The 27,004-nt window shown below is 42.0% G+C and overlaps 1 protein-coding gene across 2 annotated transcripts in view; it reads left to right on the plus strand.

The window, feature by feature from the left end:
• Nucleotides 1–226: 226 nt before the first annotated feature.
• Nucleotides 227–27,004, plus strand: part of AR (androgen receptor) — a 183,824-nt gene continuing 157,046 nt past the window's right edge. For both annotated transcript variants that reach the window (XM_019019731.3, XM_055375591.2), the window contains exon 1: nt 227–2,941. In XM_019019731.3, the coding sequence (XP_018875276.1) occupies nt 1,380–2,941 (1,562 nt within the window). In that variant the 5' untranslated portion in view covers nt 227–1,379. The remainder of the gene's footprint in view (nt 2,942–27,004) is intronic.

The following is a 27,004-nucleotide window of genomic DNA, read 5'->3' on the forward strand; positions in this document are numbered from 1 at the left end:
ACCTTGGTTTAGGAAAGCAGGAGCTATTCAGGAAGCAGGGGTCCTCCAGGACTAGAGCTAGCCTCTCCTGCCCTCGCCCACGCTGCGCCAGCACTTGTTTCTCCAAAGCCACTAGGCAGGCGTTAGCGCGCGGTGAGGGGAGGGGAGAAAAGGAAAGGGGAGGGGAGGGAAAAGGAGGTGGGAAGGCAAGGAGGCCGGCCCGGCGGGGGCGGGACCCGACTCGCAAACTGTTGCATTTGCTCTCCACCTCCCAGCGCCCCCTCCGAGATCCCGGGGAGCCAGCTTGCTGGGAGAGCGGGACGGTCCGGAGCAAGCCCAGAGGCAGAGGAGGCGACAGAGGGAAAAAGGGCCGAGCTAGCCGCTCCAGTGCTGTACAGGAGCCGAAGGGACGCACCACGCCAGCCCCAGCCCGGCTCCAGCGACAGCCAACGCCTCTTGCAGCGCGGCGGCTTCGAAGCCGCCGCCCGGAGCTGCCCTTTCCTCTTCGGTGAAGTTTTTAAAAGCTGCTAAAGACTCGGAGGAAGCAAGGAAAGTGCCTGGTAGGACTGACGGCTGCCTTTGTCCTCCTCCTCTCCACCCCGCCTCCCCCCACCCTGCCTTCCCCCCCTCCCCCGTCTTCTCTCCCGCAGCTGCCTCAGTCGGCTACTCTCAGCCAACCCCCCTCACCACCCTTCTCCCCACCCGCCCCCCCGCCCCCGTCGGCCCAGCGCTGCCAGCCCGAGTTTGCAGAGAGGTAACTCCCTTTGGCTGCGAGCGGGCGAGCTAGCTGCACATTGCAAAGAAGGCTCTTAGGAGCCAGGCGACTGGGGAGCGGCTTCAGCACTGCAGCCACGACCCGCCTGGTTAGGCTGCACGCGGAGAGAACCCTCTGTTTTCCCCCACTCTCTCTCCACCTCCTCCTGCCTTCCCCACCCCGAGTGCGGAGCCAGAGATCAAAAGATGAAAAGGCAGTCAGGTCTTCAGTAGCCAAAAAACAAAACAAACAAAAACAAAAAAAGCCGAAATAAAAGAAAAAGATAATAACTCAGTTCTTATTTGCACCTACTTCAGTGGACACTGAATTTGGAAGGTGGAGGATTTTGTTTTTTTCTTTTAAGATTTGGGCATCTTTTGAATCTACCCTTCAAGTATTAAGAGACAGACTGTGAGCCTAGCAGGGCAGATCTTGTCCACCGTGTGTCTTCTTCTGCACGAGACTTTGAGGCTGTCAGAGCGCTTTTTGCGTGGTTGCTCCCGCAAGTTTCCTTCTCTGGAGCTTCCCGCAGGTGGGCAGCTAGCTGCAGCGACTACCGCATCATCACAGCCTGTTGAACTCTTCTGAGCAAGAGAAGGGGAGGCGGGGTAAGGGAAGTAGGTGGAAGATTCAGCCAAGCTCAAGGATGGAAGTGCAGTTAGGGCTGGGGAGGGTCTACCCTCGGCCGCCGTCCAAGACCTACCGAGGAGCTTTCCAGAATCTGTTCCAGAGCGTGCGCGAAGTGATCCAGAACCCGGGCCCCAGGCACCCAGAGGCCGCGAGCGCAGCACCTCCCGGCGCCAGTTTGCAGCAGCAGCAGCAGCAGCAGCAGCAGCACCAGCAGCAAGAGACTAGCCCCAGGCAGCAGCAGCAGCAGGGTGAGGATGGTTCTCCCCAAGCCCATCGTAGAGGCCCCACAGGCTACCTGGTCCTGGATGAGGAACAGCAACCTTCACAGCCGCAGTCGGCCCCGGAGTGCCACCCCGAGAGAGGTTGCGTCCCAGAGCCCGGAGCCGCCGTGGCCGCCAGCAAGGGGCTGCCGCAGCAGCTGCCAGCACCTCCGGACGAGGATGACTCAGCTGCCCCATCCACGTTGTCCCTGCTGGGCCCCACTTTCCCCGGCTTAAGCAGCTGCTCCGCCGACCTTAAAGACATCCTGAGCGAGGCCAGCACCATGCAACTCCTTCAGCAACAGCAGCAGGAAGCAGTATCCGAAGGCAGCAGCAGCGGGAGAGTGAGGGAGGCCTCGGGGGCTCCCACTTCCTCCAAGGACAATTACTTAGGGGGCACTTCGAGCATTTCTGACAGCGCCAAGGAGTTGTGTAAGGCAGTGTCGGTGTCCATGGGCCTGGGTGTGGAGGCGTTGGAGCATCTGAGTCCAGGGGAACAGCTTCGGGGGGATTGCATGTACGCCCCACTTTTGGGAGTTCCACCCGCTGTGCGTCCCACTCCTTGTGCCCCATTGGCCGAATGCAAAGGTTCTCTGCTAGACGACAGCGCAGGCAAGAGGACTGAAGATACTGCTGAGTATTCCCCTTTCAAGGGAGGTTACACCAAAGGGCTAGAAGGCGAGAGCCTAGGCTGCTCTGGCAGCGCTGCAGCAGGGAGCTCCGGGACACTTGAACTGCCGTCCACCCTGTCTCTCTACAAGTCCGGAGCACTGGACGAGGCAGCTGCGTACCAGAGTCGCGACTACTACAACTTTCCACTGGCTCTGGCCGGACCGCCGCCCCCTCCGCCGCCTCCCCATCCCCACGCTCGCATCAAGCTGGAGAACCCGCTGGACTACGGCAGCGCCTGGGCGGCTGCGGCGGCGCAGTGCCGCTATGGGGACCTGGCGAGCCTGCATGGCGCGGGTGCAGCGGGACCCGGCTCTGGGTCACCCTCAGCCGCCGCCTCCTCATCCTGGCACACTCTCTTCACAGCCGAAGAAGGCCAGTTGTATGGACCGTGTGGTGGTGGTGGGGGTGGCGGCGGTGGCGGCGGCGGCGGCGGCGGCGGCGGCGGCGGCGAGGCGGGAGCTGTGGCCCCCTACGGCTACACTCGGCCACCTCAGGGGCTGGCGGGCCAGGAAGGCGACTTCACCGCACCTGATGTGTGGTACCCTGGCGGCATGGTGAGCAGAGTGCCCTATCCCAGTCCCACTTGTGTCAAAAGCGAAATGGGCCCCTGGATGGATAGCTACTCCGGACCTTACGGGGACATGCGGTAAGTTTTTCCTTCCAGAAATGTCGCCTTTCGGCCCAGGGCACAGAGTCACTCTGTGTTCTGGGGTATCTAGCGGCTCCTACCTGCGCGAACACTCAGATTGCCCCTGGGAGAGCTCAGCAGGGTAAACCTAGAGCTCTCCCGTGGACTCCCGGCCTGCCAGAGGTTTAACCTGAGCTCTCCTAATTTCTGCTGCGTTCCCTGGGTGCTGATTCCTGCCCTCCCAGATTCTTCAACTCCCCCAACCGCCCCAAATTCTCACTACCTCCTGGTACTCGAGGTCCCAAACTGAAATCCTATTGCACGGGCCACCTTCAGAGATAAAGCTCCCAAGCCCTCCACTCTTCCTTTCCTCCTGTCCTCAAAGTCTGAGAACCTCAACAGGAATTTGGGCAATTTCTCCTCTTCAGGTCTGTTAGGATTTCCCTTTCAGCCTGCGCAGATTAGAGTCAAAAAGACCGGCCCAAGAGCTTCTCAGCGGGTATCCTCCAGAGAGGTAAAGTGAAATTCTCGGTTAGGGAAAGAAAGTGGTCTCTGGGTGCTGAGGTCTGCTGTGTGAAGGGGTGAGCTTCTTTCCCCTGAAGCAACTGGGGGCTTGCTCCAGGGCTGGAGGTCAGTAGAGATAATCCAAACCGTCATGTTTAGGGTAGGCAGAGGGGCAACTTTCTTGGTAAAGACTTCACAGGATTTGCACTCACAGTTTCTCAACGTTGGTTGACTATGTTGAAAGTAGTTGCTTGGGTCGGTTTTCTCTTGTAAAGTGTTTATTTTCTCTGTGGATTATAACAGATCCACAGCCCCCTACTTCAGGTTTGCATCAGATCTATAAAGAGGAGAATATTCTTTTAATGTACAATTTAATTAGGCTTGAGTCTGACTTACAAAAGTGTTGGAAAACATTTTTTTGTAAAGCATTTCCTGCTATCTCAGTGTGCTCCAAAATCTCCACTGGGGAGGGAGGAGTGATGTTTTTTATTATATTCCTTCATTTTTAGGACATGTTTGCATTTTAGAATATGTGCTGTTAGCTCTAACAAATTGAGTAAGAACTCTTAATGACCTATGAGCCGTAATTTTACCCCAAAGTTTTAATTAGCATATGAGAAAAGTGGCAGGCAATTGCATCGTGCTTATTAAAAATTATTCCTCACCGCAGTTGTTGAGCTTCTTGGAGACCATGCTGAAGATTTTCTCCCCCAGCTAATTAAGATATTAGTTTATCTGCTGAGGGAGGACAGACTGAATTGGGGAATTAACTCCTCAGGTAGGCCAGGTGCTGATGTCCCTGTGGACTTTTGTCTTATTCTTTGTTTCTATGGCTGTTTTCTTTTACCTGTGACTTCTCCAAAATTTCTTTGTTAGCCTTAACATCTTTGTTTGGGGACTTAAATCCAGCAATTTGCCTTCTTTCACTGATGCTTTCCTTCTTACAAGGTAGATAGCACAGTGTTAGTAAAGAAAGAAAGAGGAGGGTAGGATTTCATATTATTTCGTGGGCTGTTGAAGAAACAGCTTCTTACCAGGCTTTACATTCCATTAGGTTTTTAATGTTTGACTTACAAGATTTTCAAAGGGTTCATTTGATATTGTCAGAGTCTTTTCCAGTTAATTTAGACTCTTTATTTTTGTAATGGGTTTATGCTATGGGACAAAAAAAAAAAGTATTCTTCATTTTATAAGAACAAATTTACTTGGTAGGGTTAATTTTTTTTCTAGGGCTGTCACTAGACGGTGGAGCCCCTCTTCTGCTGTAAACTTTTCTTGGGGGAAAATGTCTAAGGTGCATTTTGACCTGCCATGATACTAAACCCAGACACTGGAACCTTCCATCTTCTGCATGCCTCCCCCACAACTTACTTACTTAACAGGGAAAAAACTGATGGTTCCACATATTTGCTAAAAAATGTGCGCCTTCAAAGACAAAACCAAAATTTTTAGGGAATAACTATAGAGAGCAAAAGTTACTCCCATCAGGTAGACAACGAGCTTGGTGATTTTATTTCAGGTCTTAATGAAAAAAGCTTCTTTATGAGGAAGGTTATCATATCTTGGTGCCTCCTTGACAGTCTGCTTAAATTAATGACATAAACTAATGAGAATTTAGCAGTTCCTGCAGAAAGTACAAGTTTTTGTTTTTTTTTTCTGGTTTGTGATTGCTGCACTGAATATGAGGAGTCTAGTTAAAGGGACAACTGGTGTTCCTGTCTTGTGAGTTGACGAAGACTTTCCATTTCTAGGATATGGAAAATCCTTAAGTCGGTTTATTGAAAATTAATCAATTTAATCAGAATACAATCAATTCCAATCCAAAAGTTGGTATTTTCTTTCTTTTTAATTGAAAATTAATTTAATCAGAATACAATCAATTCCAATCCAAAAGTTGATATTTTCTTACTTTCTCTTTTTTTCCCTCATTTTGTAGGGGTACAATTTGGTGAAAGGCAAGAGATTTCTTAAGCCAAAGCAAGAGTGTCTTCCCTCTCTGTGTTGCATGCATTATGTGCCATTTTTGAGCTAAAAATCTCAAAATTGGGCAGGCTTCCAATGACCTGTCGGGTTCCTCCCTTTACCATTCATGTGTGTGTTTATGTACATAATTTTGTGGAGGGGTTTTTTTAAACCTTAGTAACATCTGCACTCACTCTGTGTTCTTATACATTTACAGTGTTTCTGCTGAGAGGAGGGAAGATGCAAAGGTGGTCTCTTTTACTTAATTTAGCATGTGGTTTGAACAGAAGGAAAAATAAAAAGTGATGGGGCTTGTGTGCAACCCTGATGATATTTTATGGAGCTGTCTGTCTTGTCTCTGAGATCAAACAGGACTACAACTTTGTTAATTGACCACTGGCTCCCTTGGCAAAAGTAGGGCTCCTTATATTCCAGCAAGCAGCACAATAATATGACAAAAATTTATTCTTGGGAGTTGGGTTCTAAGAGAGTGCATGGCAGAATTAGAGTTTGGGGTTTAGAGAAATTATCCAGATGCAAAAAGAACATTTTAATTTTTCTCTTGGTAATTTGTTCTGGTCTCCATAGTAGGTAGTATTTTAGTAGTGCTTTGATATTGACAAGTCTTGCTCCCTTTCTCTATTAGATTTTTCAAAATAAGGCATTTTATTAATTCCTCTTTCCTTCTCCTCTCTCCTCTCAGTTATCAAGCATTTTTATGACTATCTTACAAGCAACAGTTTGTCTTGTAAAGCAGAATTTTCCTTTGAAACCAAGACAGATTATTTCTGCCCATAGGCTTCAAGAACAAATATTTTGGCAAGAAGCATCTTTTCTTTGTGGTCAGCAAATAGGTGGTGAGTTCTGTCTGGATCCCAACAATCAACACCTGAGGACCAAATAGCCACACTGGGTGGCACCCCATTTGGAAGTATACACAGGAAGTAGCCCTCTTGCTTGTTCACAGCTCAAGTCAGCCAAAGATTAACACTGGTGAGAGATATTTTCGAAGAAGTTTGCAGGCTTCCAATTGCAGGGTCATTTTGGGGTGCTTTCTTGCCTGTACTAATTTTATCTCATCAAGCTTCCATTCTTTGAGCTGTAAACTTTGAAATAATATACTGGATTTGCTGGTACGTTTAATTTTCTTCGTTAAGTGTTTTCATTCCCATAGTAATTTTTCATCTAGTGTACATATATGCATTTAAAACAAAAATTCTTTGGTCTCCTTACGCGTATATGCATTGCGGCTTGTACACGTACAAGCTACTTGGTGGGATTATGTGAATTGGAGTTAGAAATGTGGACAATTTTATTATGATTATTTTTAATGGTGATATCAAGATCACCAGTTTCATTCGGAACCTTGCATAAGCAGGGAGCAGAATGTGGACTGGGTGTGGCAAAGCAAGGGCTTATTTTATAGCCAAACCTGAAATCACAACTCTGAAAAATAAAAAAAAAAAAAGCAAACAAAAAAATCAAGTTTTGTGAGCTTGGTCAGAGAAGGAAAAGGAAATCTCTCCCTACCCCCCACCTCCACCATTTTCTCTTTGTCTGCAGCTTCCTCAAGTGCTGCCTGTCCCCGATTTTCTTTTATTCCACTCCTTTCATGTTTTTGACATTGAAATACAGACTCTTCTTTCCACTTCTCAGGGTATTTTTCTCATTACACCTGTGGCATGCTCCTAAAGAATTTCTTTTTAAAAAAAATCTGTAGAGTAGTAGATTAGATCAACCCCAGCATCTCTCCCTTAAGACTAGATGACATGAGGGGATTGCAAAATGAATAGCTGGGTTTTTTTTTTTTTTTTTTACCTTGAGGTTAAAGCCTGGTTCAACAGTTGCTGAGAGAGTTAACTAGATTGCTTGAGGACTTGGCAATTTCATAAAGTATTTTGTCTTATGCTGTCTCTGTCTCTGTCTCTCTCTGTCTACTGTAATGTTGGCTACTTTCTCTCAGAGCCTGAGAGACAGCTCTGAGACCCTTCCCAGGTCTGTTCGGTTCAGACCTCAGTAGCTGGATCACAAGCAGTACCTAATATGCATATGAGGGTGCGTGCTGCAAGTGTCCGGCTGGGCTAATCTGCTTAAGCTACATAAAAATTAATCATTTGAAAACAAAGAAAGATATTAAAGAAATTATTGTACCTCCGACTTATCAGCATTCCATCAAGTTCTGGGATGTTAAATTCAGAGAAAGTTAACCTTATCTTAAACACAAAGTTGACTTTTAAACAAAATTGCTTATAAAGTTCCGTACAGTTACCAGCATTGGTTGCCCTTTGTCATACGGAAGAGAATTATGAAATCTCATATTTACATAGCATTCTTCCAAAAAAAAGAGACGGTGTTTTCCAGTTTATTCACTGCATTCGTGTAAGTGTGAGTAGGCCAGGAGGGGTGCTTAGTGATTACCCTTTTGCTAGGTAACAAAGTAGAAAGTTAGATTTTCTGTGATGTTTGTTTACCATGTAGGGGAACCTCTCTAGAGCAATACGTCCAAGCTTTTTCTTCTTGAAATTTCCCACCTGACAGATAATACTTTAGATTGTTACTCTTAAGGACTTCTCTCAGTAGCTGCTACATAGAGATGATTGTCCATGAATTATTGCTTGCACACTCATGGGTGATGCTACTCCCTCTCTCTCATGGCAATTCTTGCTGCCAACCTGCAGGCCACACCAGGATTGAGGGCAGCTCATCTCGATAAATTTATAGCATTAAAGTGCTGGGTCATTTGAGAATGTTGTCAATTTAGGTTACTTAGTACCTAAGTTTTATTCTTTAAATAACAGCTTTATTGAGACGTAATTTACAATCCATACAATTCACTCATCTAAAGTGTACAGTTTCATGTGTTTAGAATATTCAGAGTTGTGCAACCATTATTGCAATCAATTTTAGAACATTTTAATCACCCCCAAAGGAAACCCTATGCACCTTTGTGTTCATCCCCCTATATTCCCTCAGTCCTTAGCAACCAATAATCTACTTCTATCTATGGATGTGCTTATTCTAACATTTTGTATGAATGAAGTCATGTAATATGTGGTCTTTTGTGACTAGCTTCTTTCACATAAAATATGTTTTCAAGGTCATCCATGTTGAAGCACGTATCAGTACTTCACTATTTTTTATAGCCTAATAATGTTCCACTGTATGGGTATACCACATTCTATCTATCCATTTATCAGGTGATGAGCATTACGGTTGTTTCCACCTTTTGGCTATTATGAATAATACTGCTGTGAACATTCATGTACAAGTTTATTGTGGACATATTCAGTCCACATATTTTGGACATTTTCAGTTCTTTTGGATACATACATAGGATTGAAATCTCTGAGTCATATGGTACCTCTGTGTTTATCCTTTTGAAGAACTGTCAAACTGTTTTCTAAAGTGTCTGCACTGTTTTACAATCCCATCAGCAACCTATGGGGGTCCATTTCTTCCACATCCTTGCCAGCACTTGTTATTCTCTGTCTTTTTCATTATAGCTATATTAGTGGGTGTGAAGTGGCACCTCATTGTGGCTCTTATTTCTATTTCCCTAATAACAAATAATGTTCAGTATCCATGTTCTTATTGGCCATTTGTATATCTTCTTTTTTGAGAAATATCTATTTGGATACTTTGCTCAGTTTTTAGTTGGGTTTTTTATTATTGAGTTTTAAGATTTTTAAAAAATATATTCTGGATACATGTCCTTTAATAGATTGTGATTTGTAGATATTTTTTCACATTCTGTGAGTTGTCTTTTTTACTTTCCTTTTTTTTCTTTTTACGTTCTTAATGGTATCTAGATTGAAGCACAGAAATGTTTTTAAGTTTGATGAAGTCCAATTCATCTATTTATTTTCTGTTTTGGCTTATGATTTTGGCATCGTATCTAAGAAGTCTTTGCCTAATCCAAGATCACAAAGATTTACATATGTTTCCTTCTAAGAGTTTTATAGTTTTCGCTATTTACATTTAGGTCTTTCATCAGTTTTGATGTAATGTTTATATATGACTGAGGTAGGGGTCCAACTTCATTCTTTTGCATGTAGATATTCAGTTCTCACACTATTGTTGTTGAATCTTTCCTCACTTAACTGTCTTGGCACCCTTTGTGTAAAATCAGTTGAACGTAAATGTGAGGGTTTAATTGTGGACTCTCAACTATATTCAGTTGATCTATATGTTTATTCCTATGCCAGTACCACATTATCTTGATTATTGTAGGTTTTTAGTGAGTTTTGAAATTAGGAATTTTGAACTCTTCAACTTTGGTCTTCTTTTTCAAGATTGCTTTGGCTCTTGTGGGTCCCTTGAATTTTCAAATGAATTGGGATAAGCTTGTCAATTTCTACGAAGAAGTCAGCTAGGATTCTCACAGGAACTATATTAAATCTGTAAACCAATTTGGGGAGCATTGCCATCTCAACAACGTTAAGTTATTTTCATCCATAAATATGAGATGTCTTCCCATTTATTTAGGTCTTCCTTTTGTCAACAATTTTTATTGTTTTCAGATTATAAGTTTTGCAGTTCTTTTTAAAATTTATTCCTAAGTGATTTATTTTTTGATACTATAAATTGAACTGTCTTATTGATTTTCTTTTCAGATTATTCACTGCCAATGTATGGAAATATAATTGTTTTGTATATTGATCTTGTATCCTGCAACCTTGCTGAAAATACCTGAGTTTTGAATACTTCTGGGACTTATGGGGAAGAGGGCTTCTGCTGCTGCACTGAAAGTTAAAGCTTACTTCATTTCATCCTGTATGAAGGCTGCATGGGGACACTCTTCTCAGTTTTACTCAGCTATAAATTCGAACTGGTAATCCCATCCCCTTTCGGGATGAATAGGAGAGTGTTTTTAAATGTTCATCTCTTTAGAGAACAGCAGGAAAGAAGCCTAGTGAGGTTTGGGTAGTTTATAATCCCTTTTTTAGAATTTGGATTTGGGAACTATTAGCAAGGCAGTGAGTAATAATAATAATTTCTATATAGAAAACTAACATGTAGAGGTGACAAATGAAATCACTAGCTACATTAGGCTTATGTTTAAGTTCTCGTAAGCAGCTAAAATCATAATTTTATGTTTTTATATGTTGTCCTTTGGACAAAGTACATTCCAGTACTCCTTCTGATGTGCATTTCTAGATGGGGAAAGGATTCATTTACTCTCATATAATTTAAGCTTCTTTTTAGGGATGTACTCCATAGCCATGAAGCAAAGATAAAATTTATCTATACACAGACTGAACTTTGTCTTCATTAACACTCTAGGCTAAGGGTCATAGCTAATCAGCTACAACTGTAATGTCCTGATAATTGTGAATTAACTGCAGGGCACCCAGCAAAAGGTTTAGTTATAATCTAATAGCTGTCTGTAGAGATTAGCCTAATAAAGGGATTTTTTAAAAAAGAATCTGTCCGGGCGTGGTGGCTCAATCCTGTAATCCCAGCACTTTGGGAGGCCGAGGTGGGTGGACCACCTGAGATCGGGAGTCCAAGACCAGCCTGGCCAACATGGTGAAACCCCATGTCTACTAAAAATACAAAAATTATCCAGGCGTTTTGATGAGCACCCACAATCCCAGCTACTTGTGAGGCTGAGGCAGGAGGATCACTTAAGCCTAGGAGGCAGAGGTTGCAGTGAGCCGAGATCATGCCACTGCACTCCAGGCTCCGTCAAAAAAAAAAAAAAGAATCTATCAAGCACCTGCTATGTGCCCAGCATGTGCTAGGAAGAGATAAGGTGAAAGGGGACACAATTCAGACAGAATCTTCTTGAGGTAACTGCTTACGAGGAGCTTATAGCCACTAAAAACAAAAACAAACAAAAACCAAACAACCAAAAACCAAACAGAAATGCAGTATCATCATGCCATGATGCCTGTATGAGATCCTGGATTGTACGGTATGGATTTCTTAAAATGTAGATATTTTTTAAAAAAAGAGGAATGAATCAATAGAGGCTGAAGTGGTCAGCAATGTTACCTGTGGCTGCTTTTAATCCTTCGTGGAAGTAAGTAGGAGCATGTCTAAGCTCAAGCAATAGATTAAAGATCTTGATGTATATTTTAAATAACAGAAGTTAGTACCGCTGGAAAGAATGAACTGGAGGAATGGGTTGAAATCTATTTCTGCTTATTCAATAGTGCACCCCAGTCAAGTTAGTTGCCAATTTCTTCTTCAGTTTCTTTGGCTATATCATTGCATTTGGTGGGTACATGTTTATGATGTCTTTATCTGAACAAGTCGGCAATAATATGAGTAATAAATTAAAATTGAAGGTGATTAATGGCTCTAAATTTGACATGAGTTGTTTTCCTGCCTTCTAAGTTTCCATTGATCCTGATGAATTGCACAAACCAAACAATTCGGGGAGTAAGGGGGCACATGACGATCTTATAAGAGCTTTGCTGTATTAGACAACGTAAAATTCTGAAATGGCCTACCACCTAACATGGGCTCTGTTCTCTGCAGGTTGAGTAGGTTCCTTGCTTGTGGAACTGTAGTCCCGCTATTTGGCCGCTAGGGGGACTGCAAGTGCCCCCGTGGCAGGATTTCCCTGGGAATGGTGAGCCTCCATTGATGGTTTCAACACACAGCCAAGGCCCTATCGCAGGATAACTTGAACCAGAACTGCCTAGCACCAGACAATAAATAAGCTACTATGGTACTTACCGTTTCATTTGGGATGTTGTTTCTCGAAGCGGCAAGCATTTTTTAGTAATATTTTGACTTTTTAATACCTTTCTTTGCATATGGAGCAGAAAACAGTGACACTGGATATATTCAAGTAGCACTGTCCAGTTTATAGAGAAGTTTCATATTCCATTATTGCATTTCATTCTTGTTTCTACCTTTTACAAGTAACTAGAGTTTGGAGTATTATAATAGTATTCATACTATTACAGTACTATTATTCCCATTATAAAAATTATGCAAAGAGTGGTTAAGTTACATGTTTACAATCAAACAGCTTCAAAGTGACTGATCTGGAATTTCAGTCCCATTCTTTCTTCTCCAGATCATGTGTTCCCTGCTTTTATCTCACAGCTCTTTTTACCTTATAGATAGGAAACATGAGAGTCAGAGAGGCAAAAGAACCACAAGTGGTATCAATACTAGAAATTTATGAATTTCTTAAGGCTTCTAGGTTTGTTACCCATCCACCAGACTGATGGATTTGGTTGTGTGAGAGTTCTGGGTGCCAATAACCTTGCCATTCTACTTTACAGACTGCATATATTCAATAAATGCTTATTAAGCATCTACTATATGCCAAATTCTGTACTAGGCACCAATGATGTAGCGGTGAACAGAACAGACAAAAATCTCTTTGTGGAGCAGACAGTTTAATGAGAGGAGACATGTAGTATACATCTGAGCATGAAAAGTGCCATGCAGAATAACTTCACAGAGTGTAGGGTATAGAGATTGATGGTGAGAGGGAATATTTTATATTTGCTGGCCAGGGAAAACCTTACTGGAAAAGTAAATTTTGAGTAGTGACCTGAAGGAAATTAGGAAATGAGCTGCTATTTGGACATCTGGAGTTAGAATATTCCAGGCCCAGGGAACCACAGGCGCAAAGGGCCTGAGGCAGGAGCACACTTGCTGTGATGGAGGACAAAGAGGCCCATATGGCTGGTTTAAATAAGTGAAGGATGGTAGACAATGAGATCAGAGTTAATGAGGTTGCATGGTAGGTCTTCCTTAGGACTTTGAATTTTACTCCTAAGCAGGTTGTATTGGACGGTTTTGAGCAGGGTAACATGACCTGACTTACATTTTAACAGGCTCCCTCCTCTTCATAACATCTGTCACTCTGATATATTATACGTTTGTTTGTTTACTTACTGTATGTGGGGGGAAGAGACTGTGGGAGCAAGGGGGGAAGCAGGGAAACAAGTATACTGCAGTGATCTGGGTGAGAGGTGACCGTGTCTCAGACTAAGGTGGTATTGGTGGAGAAGGTAGGAAGTGGCTGAATTCTGGATGAGTTTTGATGGTATAGCCAACAGCATTTACTGACAGATTGGATATTCACTGTGAAAAAAATAGAGGAGATGAGGATGATTGCCAAATTTTTGGTCTGAGTAACTGGAAAAATGAGATTGCCATTTACTGAAATGGTGAAGACTGTATGTAGAGCAGGTGCATGGGCAGGGTAGAAATCAAGAGTTTGATTTTTGACTTATAAAGTTTGAGTTATCTGATGAACATCCTGATGGCTTCTTCTCAGTTAGTTCTCATGCAGTGCCTTCAGCTTTGCTGTTCTTCAAGAAAATTAAAAAGGAACTTAGAGATCGCCTAGGCTGTAGGTACCCTCTCCCCTCTTTCCTTTTACTTTATAGAGGTCTATAGAAGGGTAGGGACTTATCCAAGGTGAAACAGTGAGCTGGCGACAGAACTAGGGCACAAACCCAGTTCTCTTGAATTCTGAATCAGTAGATTTTACTTTTTTTAGTGTGATTCTGAGGACTCATTTGGGCAACAGTGAGTTTTTTGTTATTGTTTTTTGTTTGTTTCTTTGCCCAAACCTAAAACCAGGTAATTAAACTAAATAGTGAATAAAACTGGAAAACTATACAAATTGGTTGCTCTCCCCAATCACACTGAAATATTATTATTAGGTTTTTACTGACCCACATACCAAAATATTTTTCCTGTAAAAACACAGTAAGTGGACTTTTAAAGGCAATTGAGCTTTTATCAAAGCTAGAATCTACAGAGGACCTGGACAGAAATGGCCTTAAATCCTAGGAAATTAGAGTTCATGGAACCTGGGAGACCATCTTGTCCAGCTAGCTCATTTTATGGGTGAGGTGCCTGAGGCACCAAGATGGAAAGGGACCTGGCTAAGCTCATACAGCAAGCTAGTGCCTGAGCCTAGTCAGAGCCTATTTTAAGGGTTAGTCGTATGTTGTTTTCTTGAAAAAAAGTCTATATTGGAAAAGTGAAAATTCTTTGGTCCATACTGAGAACAAAGAATTATATATAATCATATATAATAATAATGATAGCACTTACTGAATGTTTGCTGTGTAAACTTTAGCAACTTGCATGAATTGATTCATTTAATTCTCGTGTCAACTTTAGGAAGCAGGCCTAGAGAGGTTAAGGAACATGTCCAAGGGTCACACAGCTAGGAAGTAGCAGAACTTGTGTGCACTGCCAGGAAGTCTGGCTTCTAACCACAAGGTTCTAACTACTGTGCAATACCAGGAGCTTCTCAGATTACCCTTCACCTTTACCATCCCAAATGACTGGTGACATAGGTGACTTCATTATGCACTGCCCCTATTATAGTCCACTGATCCTCACCAAATAGGTGGGTGGCCTAGAGGTTAAAGTAGAGGCAGAGTGATGGAAAGGGGTGGTTAGAAGAAGTTGATGACTCATGATAGGGATTGGAAAACAGGACTACAGGAATTATTGAAAAGGGCCTAGAGATCCCAAGGAGGTTGATCTCTGACTGCTACAAACCTGGGCAATTCAATGCCTGCTTAAATAGGAGAGTTAAGATAAGAAAAATAAAATTGCCAATTTTTACAGTCAGACATTGTTTTATTTATTTTACATGTATTAATTCATTTAATCCTCAAAATACTCCATGAGGTAGCTACAATTATCATTTCTATGTTGTAGATGAAGAAACAGGCACAGAGCAATTAAATAACATGCACAAGATTAGAGAACAAGTAAGTGGAAGTGCCAATATTAGAATCTAGGTAGTTCAGCTCCACAACTTATGTTATTTTCCACTACATTTATGGAATGAGGTAATTTTCTTGTAACAGAAAGTTTTTAAAATGCAAAAAGATTGTGCCTGAACTTCAAACATTGAACAAGTCATATCCTTAATATGCACCAGTTTCTTTTAAGGACTCTTAGAAGGAAGGATACTTAACCTAATGTCACATGGTGAATAAGTAGCAGAACCGGAACTTGAATTTGAGACTGCAGACTGCCAGACCTCTTTCCACTCTATCACTTGGGCTCCCTTCTAACATTGACTTTTCTCCCTCCATTCCTCCTCCGTATTGTTCTGCCCTTCACCTTTTAATTACCTGTCTCCATCAATGAGATTGGACAGAGAATTGGGAGAGTGAGCAGAGTCCATTTCCTTCCGGAGACTGGACAAAAGGAACAAAATGTTAGGAAAAAATGTCAGCATGTGGGATTTGTGGCATTTACACTAAATAAGAACGGACACTTCCCAGGACTGACAAGATGCTACCTCCGTCCCTCTAGGCCCCAATGTGTTGTGCAGGATCCCATAGGAAGTCATGAATGTGGTTGTCAGATAACCTTTTTGTTACTGTGGAAATGGAAGCAGGCTACTGCAAAAATCTGTCTCTCCAGGTTTTCTTTTAAAGAAGGTAGAGTCTTGCTAAATGATAACTATTTCGGCATTTATTTGAAAATGGGCAGTGCAGGAGAGAAAGAATTTTTCCAAGCTTGTCACATTGGGCCACCTCTCTGAAGCATTGTCCAACTTCTAATTAGATGAGGAGACTGCATAAACCAAGAGTTGAGAGTAAAGATGGAAACACTTGATGTTTGGTGTTTGGGTGCAGAAAGGATTCCAGAACATGTTTTGGGTCTCTTTACTCTGCTCATCCCTCCTTCCCTTTCATCTTTGTTTAAAAACCACGGTTAGCAAATGTGTAGTCTGTTTGCAATTGTTCATCTGAAAAATTTGTTTGATCAGCCTTTTGAATAAAAAAGACCAAATTAGACTGAGATATTTCAGTCACCAACTATCTAATAATAGACCAAAAATTTTAACCATGCTCATACTTTCATATGGTATGTAGTTTGCTTTAGACATTTTCTGGGCTTCAGTGAGGTGCTAGATTGACTCAAAATATGGCAGGTCAGATGTGGGATTGAGCAGGGTGGACTCTTCTCTACCCTTCCCAATTCAGAGTTCCCCATCAAAGATGATCTCGTAGTGTTTGAAAAACCAAGCTGAAGGCTTTGGGAATTAGGGTGCTGAAGGGATATGCTGTTTCCCAAAGCCTTCTCAGTCATTCCTTCTCCCCCCAGTTCAGATTCTTAACACCTCTTGCCAGGATTAGTGCAGTGATCCCACGTCCTTTCTCTCTAGCTCTCTCTGCTACTCTCTAATTCCTGTTGTATTTGTGCCACCAGATCTTTCCAAAGTTTAGCTCCAATCTTGTCTGTATACTGCTTTAAATGTCTATTAGTCTTTAAGCTCCTTAAGGGTGGGAGTCCTGTCTTATTTTTTCCCTATTTTTCATGCTTAATGCAAAGGAAGCCTTGCTGTATAGTTATGTAATGCATGATTACAATTTCAGCTTCTCCCCATTGGCTTATGGGTTAAAGTCCAAATTATTTAAATCTGGTGTTCAAGTCCTTTTATGATCTGCTTATTTTTCCAGCCTGAATTCCTGGAGTTCCCTTACAAAACTCTTAAAACCCAGCCAAATGGATCTAGTCACTGTCACTTTAAACCATCCTCACTCTCTTGTTTTTTGAACATGTTATTTTTCTTATAATCCCTTTGACCTTGAAGGCTATCCCAATTTCAATACTATCCATTCTTCTATGACAGCCCCTACAAAATGAATATTCTCAACCTCCCAACCCAAGGAGAAGTGATCTATATGACACAATATGGTTGAAAGAATGTTGGCTTCACTTCTTTATCTGTAAACCAGGGGCTAGAAATCTCTAGTTTATAAGATTTTGTGGAGAGGGGATCATATGTGATTATGGTTGTTAGGCACAAGTCAAGAGTGCATAAGACCTTTTGGATTTATCCCTTTTTTCTTTCTCCATCAATATGGTACTTAGTCCCTTAAATCAGAAGTACTTGTGTTAATGTCTGATAACGTACTTCTAAATATACTTCTAAACATCTGTCTCTCTTTAGGGCAAAGGTTGGATATATCTGCAAAGATTCTCTTTGGATATAAGATATCCACAGCACATAACTTAACAGTGGTGTACACAGTAGGTATTCCATAAGTATTTCTTTATGAAATGATTCAGAGTCAATAGTAGTAAGTGACTGCCAAAAACAACTGATGGATTGTAAGTTCCATTAACATAAATACAGTCAGCCCTCCATATCCATGGGTCCCATATCCACAGATTTAAGCAACTGCAGATGGCAAATATATTTTAGAGACACAGTAAAAATAACAATTCGACAGTAAAAAAATACAAATAAAATTATGTAAAACAACTATTTACATAACACATTGTATTAGCTATTACAAGTAATCTAGATATAAATGAAATATATGGGGGATGTATATAGGTTAAATACAAATATGACACCATTTTATATGTTTTAGTTAAGGAACATGAATATTTTTGGATTTTGGTATTCATGGGAGTGGGGGAATGGAACCATGCCCCTTCAAATACCAAGGGACTATTATATGGGACACAGAATAAAGGAGTTGATTGTCTTGCTCTGTTAAATTCTGGTCAGACACATTTGCAATGTATTGTTCAGCCCCAGTATTCATGGAGCATCTCCTTTTGTAAAGCATGGAGGAGCTGTGAGAGAGACATGGAGCAGTGAACATAACTATTGTTTCAACGTACCTGAAGGATTATCATGGAATAAAGAAGTTAGATGTTTTTCTGTAGTACCCCAAAGGGCAAAAGCAATGAGGACAGATTACAGTTCAGTAAACGAAAGAGGTTTTTTTTTTTTTTTGAGATGGAGTCTTCACTCTTGTCGCCCAGGCTGGAGTGCAATGGTGCAATCTTGACTCACTGCAACCTCGCCTCCCGGGTTCAAGCGATTCTCCTGCCTTAGCCTCTGGAGTAGCTGGGATTACAGGTGCACACCACCACTCCTGAGTAATTTTATTTATTATTTATTTATTTATTTATTTATTTTAGTAGAGACGGAGATTTCATCATGTTGGCCAAGCTGGTCTCAAACTCCTGACTTCAGGTGATCCGCCTGCTTCGGCCTCCCAAAGTGTTGAGATTACAGGCGTGAATCAATGTGCCCAGCCTGAAAGATATTTTCTTACGATAGCTTCTTTCACCCTTCATCAGAAGTTGTCAACATGGACCATATGAGTTTTGTTTGGTCTATATGGTGTGTGTGTATGTGTGTGTGTTTATTGAATTACTTGCTAACATTTTACTTCAAAATTCAGATTTCCTCCATAGGGAATGAAGATCTGGCAATACAGGACTTTCATTCCTACATGGTAATGACCAGCTGTAGGTGAAAAGCAGCTGATCCTCTGGATGGGCCATGCACTTTGCAGTTTGCCCAGGCAGCACTGACCTGCTTTATTCATTTAAGTTACCTGCTTGACTCTTCTAGTCATTCGAGTATGTCATCCCCATCAGATCAGAGACCAAAGCAAATCTTGGGTCCCTTGCTTACTCCAAGGGCTTTCACTCCTCTTACAGGAGGAGCTAAAGAAATGTACAAGCAGCACCACAATAGGATCAGACCAGGCTTTCAATTCTAGCACCGCCACATAACATAGTTGGATGACCTCAGGACAGTAACATAACCCCTCTGAGCCTCTACATCTTCATTATCTGTAGAGCACTCTCCTTACAGAGTTATTGTAAGAATGAAATAAAACAACTAGGATAAAGGGCATGGCACTTAGTAGGTGCTGAAATATTAGGTCCCTTCTTCTAATTCACCACACCATATCTGTCTATCTATTGGCCGAATCACATAAATAGTAAATTCACATTCACTGAAGACATTCAAGAAGAGTCTGGACCCTTTGGGAACCATGTATAGGGCAAAGGTTTGAACTCATAGTAGATGATTTTTACAGTCACTTTTTAACAATTTAAAAGCCTATAGATGACTCCAAAATGCCCATTTGGATGATATGAGGCATACTTTGTGTAGTTAAGGATTTTAAATACATAACAGAGAGGCTGAAGGGCCTTTGGGAAAGAAGCTGAGGTAAGAGTCAAAGGGTAGTATGTTGACCGATGTTCAGGAATAGGCTTTGGCATCTGACAGATTTTGTTTTAAATACTGGCTCTGGGTCTTACTAGCTTCCAGTTCTGGGCCGCTTCACCTCTCTCGAGTTTCAGTTTCTTTATTTCTAAAATGAAGATACTAATGCTTCCTTTGTTGGGTTTTTGTGAATAAAAGTGAGATAATAAATGTAAATATCTGGCCCAGGGCCTGGTGCATAGTACAAGCTTCATAAATAGTACCTATTATTATTAGTAGTAGTAGTAGTCCAGACAAACAGAGCTTGGGAAAATGCTAGACTCTGGCTGACATACATGGGCTTTTCCCCAGGCCACTGCTGCCTGGCTTCCCCTTCCACAAAGCTTTGAGTCTCCAAAATGCTTTGGCTGGAATGTAAGCGTGAGGTCATTGCAGATAACAGGGGAGCATGATTTGCTTCGGTAATGCAAGTTATTAAGTTACTTCCCTCAGCCCAGCTGAAATCTCTTATTGGTTGATGTGTGCTTCAAAGTGTGAGACAGAGCTAGTCTGAGGAGAGAGGGAGAGTGAGAAGATTCCTCTTCTTGGCCAGAGGTCATGGTCTTCCACAAGGAACAGAATGACTCAATGCAAATTATGGGACCTCTTTGAGTTTGGGGCCCCTACATTTAAACTAGTAACTCCGTTGCACATATTGGCACCCTTCCCCCAACAAAATTACTGGGCAGGAATTTTCTTGAATCCTTCCGTGGCCTGGAATGATCTCCCTTCTCATCCTTGTGATCCACACAGCTGGCAAATGGCAGGCAGCAGAACAAAAACAAGCCTCTTAGCATATAGGGAGAGAAAGAGTCACAGCAGTACTGAATTTGCTTGGGAACCTAATGTTAACAAAGGACCTTCCTCTCAACACCCCGAACAGATTAAAACATTTTTTTAACAGCAAGTTGTGTCTCAGAGCAGCTCTTTGCTTGGGTATATTTAAAGATCTGCTGAGTCATTTAAGAGCAGGCTGGCATATCCTAAGAGGCAAGGACTATACCCCAGTCTATGGGGGAGTAAGTTGAGAGGTGAAATCTGTTTGGCTTTCTCCCATGGAAACAAACAAGGTGATCCACTTCCATCTCCCACGACTCTGGAGAGCATCTACTAAGGCTTCTTATTCTATCAACTTTGAACTCCTCAGTGTATAATAGAGTAAGGGTGAGAGGGAAGGAGCAGTCATACCAGTGTGTCTGCTGTCTGAAATTGTAATGCCCCTGCTATTGGTAGCTGAGAGTAGCATGGAAGTGTCAGGTTGATGGGTTCATTTAATTCTTTTCTTTTCAGTTTCAGTCACATGCATTGTTACCATGGCATATGACAGTTGCTAGAAAGTGAAATAATTTTTTTTCTACTTTATTCTCCACTGCACTTCTAAATTTATTAGTGGAGAAATTAGCAGTTATCAACTGTTCATTATAGGTACACATTGGGGTTTGCTTAGAGCCAATTTTCCCCCTGGTTTTCATCTTGTAAATCTGTAGTCCTAAAAGTTAGCAAAACCTAGAGCTTCTCTTTGGTCCTGGCCTGTTTGAACCCTGTTCCACAGACCCCAATCTTCTTTCTTGTTTGAGACAACTATCCTTCTCTTTGCCCACCGCCATTTTCCTTCATCTACTTTTCCCTTCTCTAGCACCTCAGACTGTCTTCCCACAGTGGCACAGCCTCCCACTCCACTTTCACTGTGCCATCTCCTTGCCATCAAAACCATCCTCACAGACCCTTACTTTGCTGAAACCACTTCTAGGAAGGGAAATCACGGTGGATCCATGAAGGATGCTTTCTGGATGACTTTAAAAGATTGGTGTTAAGATATTTTATCAGTGGTGGCAACACTGACTTATTCAGGCAGCCATGCCCCGGATCTATAAGAAATCAGGTAAGCTAAAAGTTGCTTGAGCTGGCAGGAGACCTAGTTCTCTTTTTTCCTTTCCCTCTTGCATTTTGTTTATCGATGGTTTTCAAAGGACTTAGAGGCTGGCTTTGTTACAGTTAGTTGGTAAGAGAAATGGTGGAGGACCGGAAAATGGGAGTGGAACGAATGAGCATGTTTGAGACTAAGTTATTACAATTCCTAGGATGTATAAATTGCTTGAAATCTACCAAGTACTTTCAGACACATTATCTTTTTTACTCTTCAAAATCAGCTTGGAGGTAGGCACAACAGGGATCAAATCCTTAGTTCACAGATGAGTAAACTGAGACTGGAGGAAATTAAAGGAGATTCCAAGGTAACTCAGACAATAAGCAACAGAACCAGGATTTGGTGAATTTTTTGGGGGGTGGGAGGTACAGAGTCTCACTCAGGCTGGAGTGCAGTGGCAAGGTCTCGTCTCACTGCAACCTCTGCCTCCTGAGTTCAAGTGATTCTCGTGCCTCAGCCTCCTGAGTAGCTGGGATTACAGACATGTGCTACAATGCCTGGCTAATTTTTGTATTTTTAGTAGAGATGAGGTTTTGTCATGTTGCCCAGGCCGGTCCTGAATTCTTGGTCTCAAGTGATCCACCTCCATTGGCCTTCCAAAGTGCAGGGATTATAAGCATGAGCCACTGCTCCCAGCCCCAGACCATTAATTTTTGACAATAAGTCCAACTTTTTTCAAGTTCACAGCTCAGATTTGCTATTGAATGAATGAGTATATATGTCATTTGGGAACATTCTTTCCAACTTTTGGTTGAAGATTTGTTTTATCACTTGTGGAAAATTTTCTTCATTCTTAGCAATGTCAGTTTAGTTAAATGAACATTTCATTCGCGAATTCACTAATTAATTATTTTATTCATCAATACATTTCCTGAGTACCAACTTTCTATCAAACCCTGTGCTGGATTCTGAGGCTACAAAGAGAAATAAGACACCATCTCAGGCCTCTAAAATCTCACAGACTGGGGGCTGACATCTCAGTAGTAAACATATGAACAGCAACTTGTGAAATGCCATTAGCAAAATCTCAAGTTATATTCTTCAGTGACTATGGCCATCCTAAAAATGAGGTGTCTTTTATTTGGGGTAAATGAAGATGAAGCCTTATGAGAAATTGCATTTTAATCTAATCTTGTCTTGCTAAGAACAGAAGTGGAATGTTTCAGCCTCTGTGTGTGTATTTGTGTGTGTGAAGGTTGAGTGTGTGATGATGAGTGGGGCTGCAAGATTGTTAAGTAGGATCTATGGGGGGCCTTAAATGGTCCTGGTGAGTCCCAACTTTCTGGTTATGTATTTGAGTAGAGTATGGGGGTGACAAAGATTGTTGTTTAAGAGTTGATTTTAGATTTTTTCCAAGTAAATGGTCAGCTGACTTGGAGCATCATCATTCCACTTGCTTTGAAAACCTGCCACTTAAGGCTCCTTCCAGTCATAGGTTAACTCTTTCTGGTCAAGTATTACTCTTTTTGAGCATTTACCTGTCAGTGACAGGTACAATGTTAGATGTTGTCTCTCTGTTTTCTTGTTTAATCTTTACTTTGATCCTAGGTAGCTCTTATTAGTTCCACTTTATAGGTAAGAAACTGAATTTCAGAGACTTGAATGACTTGTTCAAGATCACATAGTAAGTAACTTGGTAGTTTGGGACTTGAATTTTGATTGTTCAATTTTTTGTTTGTTTGTTTCCTGGCCTCACTGCTGTTTTCACTATTCCACACCACTTCAGCTTTATTTTTCATAGAGGCCATTAAATGTACCCTCCATCAGCCAAAGCCTCTTGCCTCCCTTCAACGTAACTCTTCTCTAGCGTCCTCTTAATAATCTTCTGAAAAGGTTTTACAGCCTTTCTGGGTACTGGGACCCAGAGTCTTAATCTAGGCTCTTAAGTGCCTTATTTAACTGTAATATGGAAAATCAAAGTCACAGCTAATTCAGGAAAAATGAGTTTGGGATGTGAATTTCCTAGGCAACTTGTCATCTCTTTTTTACTTCGTTAGCTTCATAAACTTACCCACAATGTTCCCTTAGGACTAAGAGTAATGGAGGGTGATGAGGAAAGGCTTTCCTCCCTTCCTTTCCAAGAGTCCTTTAGCCAAATGCCACACCTCCTCCTGTTTCCGTAGTCTCCGTGCAGAGATGGAGGTGGGAGATAGACATGGGTTCCTTTCAGCCCTGAGTTCATGCCAGGGTTTTCTTTCCCTCTAGCTGGACTGAGGTAGGAGGAGAGGTTGAAGTCTACCAAGAAGACCATGAGTGAAGAAGACTAAAGTACTTGAAAGAGCAGCAGACCTACGCTTAAAATACTAGGGTTTGTGTCCAGACTTTGTGGGTTACTATCTGTATAATTTTGGGCAAGTCAACAGTTCTGAGTCAGAGTTTCCTTATCAGCAGATTGGAAGATAAATCCTATTTATATAGATGAAACATTAAGTCTAGAAGTATTTTGTAAATTCAGAAAGGGCTTATAGATTTAAAGTGTAGCTGTTTTGATTACCACAAACTAAATCCTATACTTCAGGGATAAAATCTTCTCCTGTTTTTTCTAAAAGCCTGTGCATGTGTGGTGTAAGGGGTGGGTTTTCCCTTGTACCAGCAACTTAGCAATTGTAGTAACGGGGCTGAGGGCAGTGGCGTGCTTCTTCATTGAGCAAGTGTGGAAAGAGGGTTATGCATTCAGGGGTCAGCAGATGGCAGGCAGAGCAGCCCCTCCAAATCTCCCTCCCATACCACAAAGCCCTCTTATTTATTCAAACTTAACATTAGAAGCTCATTTCAAGTAGGCACGTCTGTGTCTGGGCGTCTATTTTCCTTCTTTGTATATAGCAGGCATTTGTCAACTTGGTGAAAAGCATTACTCTTCTTTCCATTTCTGAGGACTAATTGTGCTTCTTCGCTAGACACGAGTTCAAAACAGTGGGTTGAAAGAGGGCAAGTTTATGCCAAAGAATCAGAAATAGTCATAATTTAGAGAGAATTCTAGAGGTCAGTTCCCTTTCGTATGGACTGGGCAACTGAAACCCAGACAGGAAAGGGAATTAGACCAAGTTCACAAGCACAAACACTTTACTGGCACATTCAGATTGGAAATCGAGGGCTTCTGCTCCCAGGTCAGAACTAAATGCCCTTTCCAGCTAGGGTGTTCTTTGATCTCAGTGATTTTGACTTTTTCTACTACACTCTGGGGACAGTGGGTTCTGCGGTACCAACTCCAATTAAAGTGGGAATATGTACCAGCCCCTCCCCTTGGTTTTTATTTTTCAGAGGCCTGGCAGTCAGAGGGATTGTGATCTCTATATGCAATATTTTCACACTACTGTACTTATTGAAATCACATTTGAATCTTGGCAATTAACAAGGCAGTAATTGGCATCAGGAGGGTATGTTAGTTTGCTTATCTGCGCCGTCCCTCCTCTTCCCAACCCACTGTGTATTGCAGAATGTTTTATCAGCTCTGATTTGCCAAGTTGCTCTCTTCTCCAGTAGGTGCTGCGAGCAGAGAGGGATTCCTCGGAGGTCATCTGTTCCATCTTCTTGCCTATGCAAATGCCTGCCTGAAGCTGCTGGAGGCTGGCTTTGTACCGGACTTTGTACAGGGAACCAGGGAAACGAATGCAGAGTGCTCCTGACATTGCCTGTCACTTTTTCCCATGATACTCTGGCTTCACAGGTGGGAGGTTCTTCAGTTGAAAACTTAGAACTCAGTTTCTAGGGTAGTGAGTGTTGTAAGGTTTGGACTGTGACCTAATATTATGCAGCCATGACATTATCTATTAGGCATCTAGACTAGCTTGCTTGAATATCTTAGCATGTTGACTAATTTGGGGCAGAATACAGTGTGGGTGGGGGATTGTGTGTGTGTGTGTGGGGGGGGGGTTGGGGGTTGAGCAATTCATTATTATTAAAATGCAAAAAGCACTTAATTCGCTATGATAAGATTGCCTTTTTCATGCATACTGGCCTACCTGCAAGACCCCTAGAGACAGTAAGCAGCATACATGGTGTCTTCCAATTTTCAGCCTTTGTGCAAGGAACAACTGTGGGTTTCTGCACATGTGTTGTGGTTTGATGTTTGTATGTGATTGTGTACCAGGGTATGTGTGTCTGTTATTGTGAGTTCATTTCTGAGCAGTTGTGACACACAGAGATCCAGAAACAGTGTCTTACCCTGTGTGCTTTGCTAGTGGGAACGTGTCTTTTCTTTTGTGCTCGTATCTCTGTGTAATCCAGTGTCTTGCTAAGTCAATGTGCCTCTGTCTCTTTTTACCAGTTCTGTCTTTGTGTCTCTGTGCCTTCATGTATTTTTTCCCCTGTGTTTGCACGTCTCTGTCTATGTGGATATCTCTCACTCCAGGCCACTGTATCACTGTGTCTGTATTACAGCTGTTTCTTTCTGTCGGTGTGTGGATTTCTATGTCTGTTTTCATCTTAATTTGTGTGTCTAAGCAAGACTGTTTTGGGGTGACTATTTCCATTTATGTCATAGCCATTCTTTGTGTGACTGCTTCTAGGTATGTCTTTTTCTATGCCCCTATTGTCCCCATCTCCATGTGTCTCTGTGTGTATATGTTCTAATGTATCTGCCTACTTATCTTAGTTTGTATTTCTCTGGGTGTATATCCCTCTCTTGCAGTTCTGGGCCTTTGCAGTTTTTGGCTTATGTTTTTGTATATATCCACTAGAATTGGCTTCTTATCTTTTTTGTGCATGTTTTAGTTTGTATGAGTGAGCATATCCAACTCTGTCTTTGAGAAGCAGAACTGTCTGTGTTTGCAGTCAGTTGTGTTGGCTGTCCCTGTGTTTGTCCCTGTGTGTGCATTTCATTGTATGTGTACGCATCCATGTATCTTTCTGCTTCTCTGTGACCAGATATTTCTGTGTAGCTGTCTATGTATATTGGCTTCTGTCTGTGTCTGTGTTGTTGGCTCTACGTCTGTGCATATGCACCCATCGGGTTCATAAAAAGCTCACCTGCTCTCCAAGGAATCTACCAGATTATTTTGTGAAATAACTCACGTTTTGTTTTTTTGCTTGCTTGGTTATCTTCTGGCTTGCCAGCTGCTATGGTACTTAAAAGTGTGTTGGTACGTAGGTGTGCATAATTTATTCATGTAGGATGTCAAAAGAGTCAGTTAAAAATTATGCACAGTGTGTCTTTATTAACAGGACAGTTGTGTGTAGAGAATCCTTGAGAAATGAGTGGTTAGATGATAAATCTTTTCATATTAATTTCATGATGTCAGTGAAGTAAATTTGTAAGATATGGGCTGCATAAGAACTATGTTCTTTTTAAAACTCAGCATATTGATGATGGTGGAGAAAGCATTTATTTGTACTGCAAAGTCTTATTTCTGATAAGACATCACAAATAAGAATTATTGTGATAATTCTTATTTGTGATAGGAATTACTGGGTTAGAAGGTGTTACTTTTCTGGTTTTGTTTGGCTTTTTGTTTTGAAGTGTTACTACAGATGGCATCTTAGGGACAAAGAGCTCTGAGGTTGACTTAGAACACATGGAGTACAGATAAAAAGGAGAATGAAAAGTAACAGAGAGATGGGCATATTCCTTGTTTGAATGGAGTCAGCCAGGGGCTCAGGATGGAGTACAGATAAAAAGGAGAATGAAAAGTAACAGAGAGATGGGCATATTCCTTGTTTGAATGGAGTCAGCCAGGGGCTCAGGATGGAGTGCACAGGAAATGGAGAG

The sequence above is a fragment of the Gorilla gorilla genome, chromosome X (genome assembly GCF_029281585.2).
Source record: "Gorilla gorilla gorilla isolate KB3781 chromosome X, NHGRI_mGorGor1-v2.1_pri, whole genome shotgun sequence".
NCBI classification, from domain to species: domain Eukaryota; kingdom Metazoa; phylum Chordata; class Mammalia; order Primates; family Hominidae; genus Gorilla; species Gorilla gorilla.